The sequence below is a fragment of the Camelus bactrianus genome, chromosome X (genome assembly GCF_048773025.1).
Source record: "Camelus bactrianus isolate YW-2024 breed Bactrian camel chromosome X, ASM4877302v1, whole genome shotgun sequence".
Classification (NCBI taxonomy): Eukaryota; Metazoa; Chordata; class Mammalia; order Artiodactyla; family Camelidae; genus Camelus; species Camelus bactrianus.
Genome location: NC_133575.1, coordinates 67,514,729 through 67,528,712, shown reverse-complemented (window position 1 = coordinate 67,528,712; position 13,984 = coordinate 67,514,729). Strand labels below are relative to the sequence as shown.

Here is a 13,984-nt window from a genome sequence, read left to right as displayed (position 1 = left end):
ATGCACGATATATTTAAGTATTCATGTACATAGTGAAATGATTACAGTGGTCAAGCTGATTAACATAGTCATCTCCTCACATAGTTACATTTTTGTATGTGTGTGGTGAGAGCACCTGAAATCTACTCCCAAAGCAAATTTCCAATGTAAATTACAGCACAGTTGACCTTTAAACAACATGTGTTTGAACTGCATGGGTTCACTTACACTCCGATTTTTTTCAGTAAATACACTGGAAAATTTTTTGGAGATTTGAAACAATTTGAAAAACTTCAGACAAACCATGTAGCCTAGAAATACCAAAAAATTAAGAAAATTTAGTTATGTCATGAATGCATAAGATATAAGTAGATATACATATAAGATAAAATATGTGTTAATTAACTGTTTATGATACTGGTAAAGCTTCTGGTCTACAGTAGACTATTAAAAGTTAAGTTTTGGAGGAGTCAAAAGTTTTATTTGGATTTTCAACTGTGCAGGGAGGTCAGTGCCCCTAACCTCCACGTTGCTCAAGGTTCCACTATGTTACTAACCATACTCATCTTATCTAGACGTATTCATCCTATGTAATTGCAACTTTATACCCTTGACCATTATCTCCTCATTTCTCCTACCTCCCGACCCTGGTAGCTACCATTCTACCCTCTGCTTCTATGTATTTGACTTTTTTTTTTTGATTCCACATATGTGAGATCAAGCAGTACTTTTCTTTCTGTGTCTGACTTATCTCAGTTAGCATAATGTCCTCTAGGACTGCTGGACCATATGGAATATTTCTTTTTAATTTAGAGGAAACTTCATACTGTTTTCCATAATGACTGTACCCCTTTTTTCCATACCCTTACCAAAATTTATCTTTTTGATTTTTAATTCCCCCAAATAAAGTCTCCCACATCATCACCACAAAAATGAAAATTTGTGTACCACAATAGTGATCTCCCATGCTTAGAAATGTTGGCTATTACAACAATCCATACATTATAGTACATGATTGTCTTAATTTTATTGGAATTCTAGTCCATTTAGGTTAGAGCATTTTAAATGAATTGTAATGAAAGAGAATATGGTATAATGTGACAAACACCAGGCTAGTAGTCAGGCAACCTGGGTGCAAGTCCTAGATCTTTCTTTTTTTAACCTCTAAAAATGTTACAGAAAATGTCCGTCAGAAGTTCGGTTCATATCTAAAACCCATTAACTTGCAAGAATTTTCATCAAGTTTTAATTAGCTTGTGTTCTTAGACTTCTTTTTTTTAACATTTTTTATTGATTTGTAATCATTTTACAATGTGTCAAATTCCAGTGTAGAGCACAATTTTTCAGTTATACATGAACATATATATATATATTCATTGTCACATTTTTTTCTCTGTGAGCTACCATAAGATCTTGTATATATTTCCCTGTGCTATACAGTGTAATCTTGTTTATCTATTCTACAGTTTTAAAATCCCAGTCTATCTTCCTCTAGCTGACTATGTGACTTTAGGCAAAGCATTTAATTCAACAGGCTTTAGTCATCTCATCTGCAAAATAAGGGAATTAGGCTGAATCATCTTTATAATACTTCTCAGTGTTTCCCTAAATGATAATTAAATAATAATGTGTAATTATACCAATTGTCCATGAGAAGTATTTTTTCATTTGACTTCAAGCATAGAAACAGTCCTCTTCTGTCACTTTTTTATGAACATTTTTATTGAGGTTTAATTTACATAGAATAAAATTCATCCATTGCTAATGTTGAATTCAGTGATCTTTTTTTAGTAAATTATATATAGTTGTACAACCATCACCATCACCAAAATCCAATTTTGGAATATTTTCATTACTTCAAAAAATTTCCTTGAGCCCATTTTCAGTCAATCCCCACTCCCACCCGCAAGCCCAGGCAACCACTGATTTGCTTTCTGACTATATAAATATGTCTTTTCTGGACATCTCACATAAATGGAGTCATATAATATATAGGGTTTTTTTCTGCCTCTGTGATAGAATTTTTATTGGCCCATTTTGTTTGTTTTTATTTTATTGATCAGGACAGTCACACTATATGTTCCAGTTTATTTTTGCCTTTTAAATTTGCTTATGGAGTTTCCTGATGTCAGAACTTTTCTTTGTAATATTTATGTTGTCAGATATACCAATTTTTAATGGTATATTTTTCTAACTTCAGTGTCATGATTACAAAATTCTTCTTTGTACTACAATTATGTAAACATACCCCTATATTTGCTCCTTGTATCCTTATACTTTCATTTGTATCTGACCTAGAATTTGCTTTACTTTAAGATGTGTGAAGACAATACCTAATTTTATTTTTCCAAATGGTTAACCAAATGCCCTACACTACTTGTTGAATAATCCAGTATTTTTCCAGTGAGTTAAAGTGTAGCTTTTTATCAAAGATAGATAGATAGACAGGTAGACAGACATTCATGTATGCATACATACACATGTGGATTAAATTCTGGATTTCCTATTATGTTACATTGATTTGATTATTTGTAACTGCAGTCTTATAAAATATCTGAAGATCTGTCAGGGCTCTCATTCTTGGTTAGCTCTTGCAGCACACTGATACTTCCAGGTGAACTTTAGAATTTCGTAGTTGTATCTTTACCCAATCCCCTCAAAATTCATTTAAAATTTTTATTGGTACTGCATTAAATGGACAGTATAATGTGGGAAGATGAATTCAGTTTTTCATGTGCTGAGTTTTAGATGATAGCAGGACGTCCATGTGGAGCTGTCCAGCAGACCCTTGGATAATATGAGTCTGGAGCTCAGAAGAAAGGTTAAGACATGAGAAGAAATGTTGGAATCGCCCAAATTGAGGCTGAAGAAAATGTCTAGCCTTAGAAATAGAATATTAGTTAAGTGATAAAATGGAAAACAAGAGAGGAAGATGGATAAAGACAGTGTGCTTAGAAATATCCAGATTTAGGGACTGGAAGAGAAAAGGGAGCCACTGAAAGAACATTCAGGTACAGGAGAATCAGGATAGTATGTTACTACTAAAACCAAGGAAAGAAAGAGATTTCAGAAGAAAGGGGGTTATTATCTCAATGATCTTACAGAGTTTGAATAGAAATCCCTCTTATATAAGGCATCTAAAATGGCCAAAGGTATATAAGTGGACAACAGAATGATGGTAGGAGGGAGTGAAGGGAGAGGGATATGAGGAATTGTTGTTCAATGGATATAAAGTTATAGTTACACAAGAGGAGTAAGTTCCAAAGAACTGCTGAACAGCTGAGTGCCCATAGGCCTATAGTTAGTAATAAGAAATTATATACTTGAAAACTTAAGAGGATAAATCATGTTAAGTGTTTATAACACAAAAAAGGGACACAAGGAAACTTTTTGAGGTGATAGATATGTTTATTACCTGGAGTATGGTGATGGTAACACAAATCTATGTTCAAACTCACCAAATTGTATACATTAATTATGTGCAGCTTTTGTATGCCAATTATACTTAAATAAAGTGGGAAAAATAAAAGTTTAAAAAGAATGAGAAGCCACTGAATTGGGTGCTTAAGGAATTTTTTGAAAAGTCAACTGCATGGGGAGGGCAGGCAAGCAGATTGCAGTAGGTTGAGTAATGAAAGGGATATAAAAGTTGTTAGTGTTGAGAGGACCATGTATTTTAAGAGCAAGTATTTGAAGAGTTGTATGAATATTCAAGTTTTCTCTGTGTGTGTGTGTGTCTTTTTACAAACATTTTATAGTGATGAAGATTTTAACAGAATTTGGTGTACAGGAAAACTGTGATGCAGGACAAAAAGGGAAAGCTATTGCATCATTTTCAAGCCATTTATATTTCTAATCTAGTTGGTTCATTAAACCATTTTTATATTTTATTAGTCTTTACAAAATTGCATGTGCCTGAGAATACTTGAATATTTTCAGTGATTTCATGAGTAGATACTTAGACAATGATGTCTGACAGCTATTTGAGGGATAGTGGAGAAGTAGGGATTTGTGTGTTTCTATGAGTAGGTGGGAGATCTGTGAGGAAGTATTCTGATAAAAGGAAATTACATAAGCCCCTAAGGGAGTTTCATTACCCAACTCCCACTTCCCTACCTAAAAGGGAATTTTAAAAAATAAGTAGTTAATGGAAAAAAGTGAGTTAATTTTAAGGTTGCTAATGGACCACTGCTCCTACACTGGCATCCTTTGCCATTTAATAGCACACTCTCTAGACAGCTGGCATAGTAATCAAGACCTAATGAGAAAAAAGAGAGAGAATTTAATGCATGAATCAAAAAACCCTTGATGGGAAGTGAGATTGCCTAGAATTCCTCTCGGTGCCTTATTTTTCACAGCTGCATGGTAACCTTTTCATTCTCATCAGAAATTGCAAGAGAAAAGCATAAAAGAATTTTCAGATATTTAAAAGAGTTTTTTTCTGTATGGTTTTCTACTAGTTCTGTCCTGTTTTCATCCTCATTTTGCTGATGGAGAGTACTAATATGATTGATTTAACTGTGTGAGCCTTTTGTGACAACTGAATTGTATCATCTGAACTAGACTAATATCATACCTTTAAAATAGGCTAACAATATTCTCCTCCAGTTATGAGAATGTAGTTGAATGTATGTTTACTTTGAGATTTCCATTAATTACATCTTAGAAATATAGAGACAGGATAATCAGAGTAGCTTCCCATACTATTTCAAAAAAATAACAACATGAAACTCAGGGTCCTTTATAATACAGCTGTCGATCCAGTATGTTTAGAGTCTTCTAAATGTCTAAGAAAAAAAATGTCTTTAAATCAGGGTTCACAGTTTACATGTTAAAAATCAATTAAAACCACTTTAAAATATTCTAGGAAAAAACCCTACAAGCAAAAACAAGGATTTTTTTAAACTCAGTAAAAGGCAGAGCTAGCCAGTCATGAAAAAGTGCTGTTGACCTTTCAGCAGTTCAATTCCCTTCTTTTGCTTCTGAGAGAGTAGGTGCTCCCCTGATACAGAGCTTCTGACTTACCTCTAATTTCTACCTTCTACCTCCCTCTTTTGCTTCTCCCATTCCTTTTTCCTTTCCATGTGTGAATGTGAAGTGAAAGCAGATGTGGTTGGGATTGATAATGAAAAAGCTCCCTGGATTCACCCCCCACCCAACTGCAAACTCTAGCAAAAGTAATGGATGACTCAGCTCCTTAATGTCAAGTTTTGTGTCTACCAAAATATATTTATGGTTGAGCAACTTTAAAGATTTATACTATCCTGAGAAGCAAACTTTTATAATGGTAAATTTTATAACAAAGCCTTTTTTCAGTTGTATCCGTTGTATATATGGGTATGCATATGAAAGATAATTCTGCCTGCAGTTACTTAGTGTGAGTATATGGCCACCACATAGAGTGTCCTCTAGAGTTTTCACTGCTTATTAATTCTACTTATTTGTTTATTTTCCAATTAGCAGAGCTGCTTTTCTTGATGAATAACCAGACACAGTGACAATATTTAGCTTTCAAACTTTCACTAATCTGGAAGCTATGTATAAGCAAAAGAAAACGTGCCTTATTCAACTGTGTCATTTCTTACCTTTTTTTAAATTGAAGTATAGTTGATTTACAATATTGTGTTAGTTTCAGGTGTACAGCAAAGTATATAATTTTTTTCACTTCTTTTCCATTATAGATTATTACAGGATATTGAATATAGTTCCCTGTGCTGTTTTAGAAATCCTCAAAACAGTTTTTCTATGCATATTATAAAATAACCAAATGATTCATGAATATGTTGCTGGTAAAACAGAACTGTGTATCAAGTTATGAGCAAGTGAGATATAAAGAATGATATCTTAGTAATGATCTTGTTGATTATCAATATAACTCCTATTCTGAGGGCATCAGTACTAATACCAACTTGGCAACTAAATCTGATGACAGTTTTTCCTTCCTTTATTTCATTTAATTGCTGATTACATAGGACTTGAAATGCCATGATTTGGAATGTCCAAATAATCAATAAAGTTTCCGTTGCTGTGCAAAAGCTTATGAGTTTAATTAGATCCCTTTTGTTTATTTTTGCTCTCACTTCCATTGCCCATGTAGACTGCTCTAGGAGAACGTTGCTAAGGTTTATGTCACAGAATGTTTTTCCTATGTTTTCTTCTAGGAGATTTATTGTGTCTCATTTTATATTTAAGTCTTTAAGCCATTTTGAGTTTATTTTTGTGTATGGAGTGAGGGAGTGTTCTAGCTTCATTGATTTACATGCTGCTATCCAGTTTTCCCAGCACCACTTGCTGAAGAGATTGTCTTTTCTCCATTGTATATTCTTGCCTCCTTTGTCAAAGATTAATTGGCCATAGGTCTGTGGATTTATTTCTGGGTTCTCTATTCTGTTCCATTGATCCATATGTCTGTTTTTATGCCGATAACATGCTGTTTTGATTACTGTAGCTCTGTAAAATTGTCTGAAGTCTGGGAAGGTTATTCCTCCACCTTTGTTCTTTGTCTTCAATATTGCTTTGGTAATTCATGGTCTTTTGTGATTCCATATAAATCTTAGGATCGTTTTGCACAACAAAGGAAACCATAAGCAAAACAAAATGACAACCTATGGAATGTGAGAAAATATTTGTAAATGATGCTACTGACAAAGGCTTAATTTCCAGAATATACAAACAGCTCAGACAACTTAATAACAAAAAAAAAAAAAAACCCAATCCAAAAATGGGCAGAAAACCTAAACAAGCATTTCTCCAAGGAAGACATAAAAATAGTCAATAGGCACATGAAAAAACGTTCAATATCACTAATTATCAGAGAAATGCAAATCAAAACTACAATGAGGTATCACCTCCCACCAGTCAGAATGGCCATCATTCAAAAGTCCAAGAATGATAAATGCTAGAGAAGGTGTGGAGAAAAGGGAACCCTCCTACACTGTTGGTGGGAATGTAGGTTGGTGCAGCCATTATGGAAAATAGTATGGAGATTTCTCAAAAAACTGAAAATACACTTACCATATGATCCAGCAAGCCCATTCCTGAGCATATATCCAGAGGGAACTCTTAAGTTTAAAAGATACATGCACCCCAATGTTCATAGCAGCATTATACACAATAGCCAGGACATGGAAGCAACCTAAATGTCCATCTACAGATGACTGGATAAAGAAGATGTGGTACATTTATACAATGGAATACTACTTGGCCATAAAAAAGAATAAAATAATGCCATTTGCAGCAACATGGATGGATATAGAGATTGTCATTCTAAGCGAAGTAAGCCAGAAAGAGAAAGAAAAATACCATATGATATCACTCATATGTGGTATCTAAAAAAAAAAGGGGGACACTATGAACTCATCTACAAAACAGAAACAGACTCATAGACTTAGTAAACAATCTTATGATTACCAGGGAAACAGGGTAGGAGGGGATAAATTTGGAAGTTTGAGATTTACAAATGTTAGCCACTATATATAAAAATAGATTTTAAAAAAGGATTTTTTATATTGCACAGGGAACTATGTTCAATATCTTGTAATAACCTTTAATAGAAAAAATGAAAATGAATATATGTATGTATATGCATGACTGGGATATTGTGCCGTACACCAGAGAAAGACATATCATAATTGTACTTCAATTAAAAATAAGTTTCTTCTATCCTTTATCTAGGAACTACTCTTTTATATTAAAAATTTGAATTGAATTTATAATGGACTTTGAATTAAACTCTGGTAATGTTTCCTTGGATATCTTTAATTCACAATGTACTCATATGTGAGTTCTGGATCTATAATGCTTTCCTCCTAATCATCCCCCATGCTCATACAGAGCACCTTTCCATGGGAAGGAATGGACTCAGAAAAGTTTTAGGGGAACTGATGACTCTTTTTGTTCTGCTTTCTGTGGTTAAATAAAATGTCCTTTACCAAGGGACTGAGGACTTCTACTAGTATTTATTCAAATAACCTTCATGGCATGGTTGTACAGAAAGAAAAGGCACAAACATTAGTGCCCTGTTTTTCTAAGGGGTAGAGGTGGGGGAATCTAAGACAGAGGATTACCTTATAGACAGCTATGCTATAAATTAGCCACTTCCCCTGCTCAGCACAGAGAGCTTTTTAGTACACTGATTTCTCTGAATTAATTTTTTCTTTTATTTTTTCTGTTATCATTTTTTAAATATTGAGATTTTTAAAAAGTTCATTGCTGTTTTATTGCTATTTAATATGACAGCCACGTATTGAATATTCATTCATATTAACAGTATGCTAACTTCTTTTCCCAGTTTTGTTGAGATATAATTGACATAGCACAGTATAAGTTTAAGGCGTACAACATGATAATTCAACTTACCTACATCATTAAATGATTACCACAAAAGGTTTAGTGAAAATCCCTCATCGCATATAGAAACAACATTAAAAAACTAGAAAAAAAGTTTTTCCTTGTGATGAGAGCTTGTAGGATTTACTCTCTTAACAATTTCCATTTATAATGCACAGCAGTGTTAATTATCTTTATCATGTTGTGCATTATATCCCTAGTATGTATTTATCTCAGTTTGAACTCTTTGACCACCTTCAGCCAGTCTCCCCTCCCCCCACCCTCTGCTTCTGGTAGCCACAAATTTGATCTTTTTTTGTATGAGTTTGTTGGTTTATTTGTTTCTGAAGTATAATTGACCTGCCACACTATATTAATTCCTGGTGTAAAACATAGTGATACAATATTTCTATACATTTTAAAAATGATAACCATGATAATTACAGTTATAATCTGTCATCATACAAAGATATTACATAATTATTGACTATATTCCCCACACTTTCATTTCATACCTGTGACAATTTATTTTGTAACTGATAGCTTCTACCAATTATAGATTTTTGGTTTGTGGCTTCCTTGAGGTTTGTATACAGCAATCTATATATATGTGATTATTTACAGTTGCTGGTATCTTAATTTCAAATGCATTTTAACAACCCTGCATTTTCACTCTCCTCTCTCCTCATGATTACTGTTCCTGACATCATATTTTACATCTATTTGTTTTTTGTATCCCTTAAATGCTTACTGTGGATATAGATGATTTTACTACTTTTGCCTTTTAATTTTCCTACTAGCTTTGTATGTGGTTGATCTACTACCTTTACTGTATATTTGCCTTTACCAATGAGCTTTTTTCTTTTATAATATTCATGTTTCTAGTTGTGGCCTTTTTTTTCACTTGGAGAAGTCCCTTTAAAACTTCTTGTAAAGCTGGTTTAGTGGTATGAACTCTTTTAGCTTTTGCTTGTCTGTAAAACCTTTGTTCCTTCCTTCAAATCTGAATGAAAGCCTTGCTGAGTAGAGTATTCTTAGCTGTTTTATTTTTTCTTTTCATCGTCATAAACATATTGTACCACTGCCTTTTGAGCTGCAGAGTTTCTGCTTAAAAGTAAGCTAATAGTTTCATGGGAGCTCCCTTGTATTTAACTTGCTAATTTTACCTTGCTGCTTTTGACATTCTTTCTTTAGCTTTAATTTTTTCCATATTAATTACAATGTGTCTTGGTGTGTTCCTCTTTGTTTTGATCCTGTTTGAAACTCTGTGCTTTTGGGTGTGGATGCTTGTTTCCTTTCCCAGGTTGGGGGATTTTTTCAGCTTTTGTGTCTTCAGATATGTTCTCTGCCTCTTTCTCTTTCTTCTCTCACTGGGACCCCTATAATGTGAATGTTAGTATGTTTGATGCTGTCCCAGAGGTCTTTCAAACTGTCTGCATTCTTTGTAATTTTTTTTCTCTTCAGCTTCAATTATTTCCATTACTTTGTTTTCTAGTTTGCTGATCTGTTTCTCTGTATCATCTGATCTACTGTTGATTCCTTCAATTGTATTTATTTTTTCACTGATTGTATCCTTCAGCTCTGTTTGTGTCTTCTTTATGTCTTCTAATGCTTTGTTAAAAACTAACTTCTCCACTTATGTCCACTTCATTTGTTCTTCTGAGTTATCTTTTCCCTTCATTTGGAAAATCTTTCTCTGTCATTTCATTTTGTCTAATTCAGTTTTTATTTCTATGTATTTAGTAGGTTGGCTCTGTTTCCCAGTTTTGGAGTAGTAGCCTTATGTTAGAAATGTTCTATGGGTCCCAGCAGTGCACTCACTTGTGGTCACCCAAGCTATATGTTCTACAGGCACTCTCTGTGTGGGCTGCATTGGTCTTTCTTTTGTGGCAGGCTGACTACTCTGGATGTGCTAGTAGGTGTGACTGGCCCTCTGGTCCATTTGGTGGCCAGATCCTATCTTGTGCTGTGGCTTCTGGCCACTGGTGGGCAGGGCTGGGTTACAAGGTGATTGGCTTTGGATTTCTAGGGGATCCCAGGGTTAGTGCTGTCCCACTGGCAGTTGAAGCTAGATACTAAGGTGGCTGACTGTGGGTCTGGGGATCTCATAGCCAGTGTAGGCCTGCTGGTAGGCAGGGCTAATTCTTGACATTGACATGCCATGTCCACAGCTGGTGATGGCCCCCTGATGGATGTTGCTAGATCCTGACATGGCTGACTGAGGGGCACAAGGTGTCTGGAAATGGTGCTGGCTTGCTGGAGTTAGGGCCTGGACCTGGGGTGTCCTAGGGCTGGTGGTCATCCACTAATGGGTGAGGTTGAGTTCTGGGCCTAGTGCCAGCCCACTAATAAGGAGAGCTGGTTTTTGAGGTCTCCAGCTGTAGGGCCCTGTGGTTCCAGAATTGTTGTCAGCTCACTGGTGGGCAGAGCATTTACCCAAGGAGTTCTGGGGCTGGTGCTTGCCTGCTGGTGACTGTTGTGTTTCGATGCAGCTGGCTGCAGAGCCATGGTGGTCCAGGGGCTAGTGTGCACCCTTTGGTGGGTGGGGCTATGGCCCAAGGGGTTCTGGAGCTGATGTCAACCCATTTGTCAGTGAGGCCTGGTCCCGAGTGGGCCTTAGTACTGGGTTCTTGGTAGTGATTGCAGTGCCTAGAGGTCTTGGGGCTGTTGTTTGCCCACTGATAGGTGGTGCCAGGGCCAGCTAGTGTCAGGGCTAGTTCCAGCCAACTATTTGGCAGAGCCTTGTCCCAGGATCTCTGGATGGAGGGCTCTGGGGGTTTCCAGAGTTAGTATCAGCCCACATGTGGGCAGAGCCAGGGCTCAGGGGATCCCAGGGCTGGTACTACCCTGTGCTGTGTGAGTTTGAGTCCAGGGCTAGTGCCAGCCCACTGGTGAGCATAACCACGTCCTGGGCCCTTTAGTTGGCAGAGTCAGTTCTCTGGGTGGCTGGGAGCTCAAGAGTTCCTACAGCAGCCATCCTGCTGTTGGGTAGGTCCGTGTCCCTACCCAGCTATCTGTGTAGCCTGGAGTATATCAGAACTGGTGCCAATCACCTAGTAGGCGAGGTGGGTCCTTGCATTAATAAGCTGGAGAGAGGAATCCAAAAATAGTGTTTACCAGTACCAATGTCCTTATGCTGGGATGAGCTCCCCAAAATGGCTACTGCCAGTGCCTATGCCCCAAGGTGAATTTAACTGTCTCCTACCTCTCCAGGAGGCTCTTAAAGATCAGCGAGTGTGTCTGACCTAGTCTCCTTTCAAATTACTGCTTCTGCCTTGGGTCTTGAGGGGTGTGAGATTTTCTGTATGACCTTTAAGAATACAGCCTTTTCCCCACAGCACGCTGGCTGTCTGGAAAGTAAGCCCTCATGGCCTTCAAAACCAAACATTCTTGGAGCTCATCTTCGTGGTGAAGGACCCCCCAGACTGTGGAGCCTGATGTGGGGCTCAGACCCCTTACTCCCTGGGAAAACTGCAACTGTAGTTATCCTTCTGTTTGTGGGTTGACTTCCCTGGGACCATGAGTCTTGACTATACTGTGTCTTCACTCCTCCTACCCATCTTCTTATGGTTCCTTCCTTGTATCTCCAGCAGTAGAAAATCTTTTCTGCTAGTCTTCAAGTTGCTCTCATGGATAATTGCTCTGTAAATAGTTGCAATTTTGGTGTGCCCATGGAGAAGGTGAGCTCAGAGTCTTCCTATTTTGCCATCTTGGCCTCTCCCCCTACAGTATCAGAATACTGAATTTTGATTGTAAAAGGAATACATGATTATTCTAGAAAATAGTGGAAAATACTATGGAAAAAATTAGAAATAATTCTACACTTCAGTGATATCCTTTCTTAAAATGGGAGCAGGAGAATATTTATGCCAGTGTTTTCTCTTTGCATATATAATGGTGTTTATGTGTATGTACATGTGTGTGCACTCATATACACATGCCTTCTTATAAAATTGGAAATGTACTATATTTGTAAAACTTATATAGGTTTATATCATGTATTTGAACATTATTTTATCTCTTTTTTCTTATTACAATGAGCAATACATGTTTACTTTGGAAAACATTTAAATATAAACAAGCAAATGGAAAAAATAAGAATTATCAAAGGAAGTAAAAATTAGACAAAATGAAGAATAATAAAAGTTGCTTGTAAATCCATTCAGAAATAATAATGGTAATGTTTTGGTATAAATAGTGTCAGTCTTCATTTTTTCTCCATGAAATTGCACACTATTTTTTCTTTTACAAAATCAAGCTTACAGTATATACCTACATAGTAGATTTTGTCATCTTCATTTTTTCACTTTCCAATAGATCATTAATATTTTCTTTATCATCAGTTACTCTTCTACTTCATTTTTAGTGGTTTTATAGTATTTATTGTAAGGATAAGTCTTACATGATTTATCCAAGCCTCCACTGTTAAGCACATAGGTTGCTTCAGTTTTTGTTTTCAATTATAAACAGCACATGGGTTTCAATTATAAACTCATCCTTATGTGCAAACCCAATTACACTTATTTCCTCTGAATACATTGTTAGAAGTAGAATTGCTCAACAAGGCATATATGAAGTGAATTTGCCATTTGTGTCTTTTTACAATAGAGAAATTATTTAAGTGATTTTGAAAAGAACATTCTCAATAAAGTTTTAAGGAATGAAAAATGAAATCCTAGCCTTCTTTGTTTCTATAGAGGAGTCTGGTGAAGTTGTTCCAAATGAGGCAAGGGCTCATAAGGAGGAGGACCACCATGCAGTATCCGCAGATAATGTGGTATGTACACTTTGAAATTCTTTCCTCATTACATGATGGATTCCAAGGATATGTTTCCAGTTGGTGACAATATTAGCGTTGTCAGAATAAAGTCTTGCTCCACTTCACAAACCAAAACAGATCTGTTACCAATAAAATTACATATTCTGAGGGTTTAATAAATGAAATTTAAAGTGATGTCATTTGTACCTCACTTTTTTTTTATTTAGGAGCCTTGCAAATATAAAAATCTAATGCCTACTACATATGTGACATTTTATACATAAAAAGTTATTTTGCTTCAACACATTTAGCAAAGAGCAGATTTCTTCTCATTTGACAGATGGCAGAATTAAAACAGAGTTTAGGCTGAGATCATGGAGGAAGGCTTTCTTAGTTCTAGGACTTGTATCCAAGGATTCCTGACTCTTGAATTCTCTGTGTTCAGACCATATCTATCTATGTTTGGAAGGTTTTCTCCTTTTTAGTTAAGTTGAACTCTGCTAATCATCTTAAAAATTGCAGTAGTGGAGGAAAGGCAGTATTAAGAAACTGAATAGCAAGCAGAGACAGCCAAGGTGTGGATTAAACTAGGTTTTGTGAAAAGTAAACACTATTGGTATATAGAGATGTTCTGTAAGCAGCTGTTTTAACAGTTTCTGTTTATATTCTGACTCCACCAAGTAATACAGAAATCAAAGTGATATTAATCAAAAGTGAGACATAAAGGCAAATGTCATTGTGCTTTTGTTTTTACTTTTGAATCAGTGTTTTGTGCTTGATTGAAACCTTTAAAAATGGTCCCTATAATGGATTTTTCTGTTACAAAATGTCTGTAACTTCAAGATTTACCCTGGCTTCCATTATAAATATTATTTATCTGACACTATAATCCTGCCACATCTTCTTAATAAAAGTTGA

At 35.8% G+C, this 13,984-nt stretch overlaps 1 protein-coding gene across 1 annotated transcript in view; it reads left to right on the top strand.

The window, feature by feature from the left end:
* Nucleotides 1–13,984, top strand: part of HDX (highly divergent homeobox) — a 122,615-nt gene that overhangs the window by 92,620 nt on the left and 16,011 nt on the right. Inside the window, exon 7 of the mRNA XM_010949745.3 lies at nt 13,005–13,084. Within this exon, the coding sequence (XP_010948047.1) occupies nt 13,005–13,084 (80 nt within the window). The remainder of the gene's footprint in view (nt 1–13,004; nt 13,085–13,984) is intronic.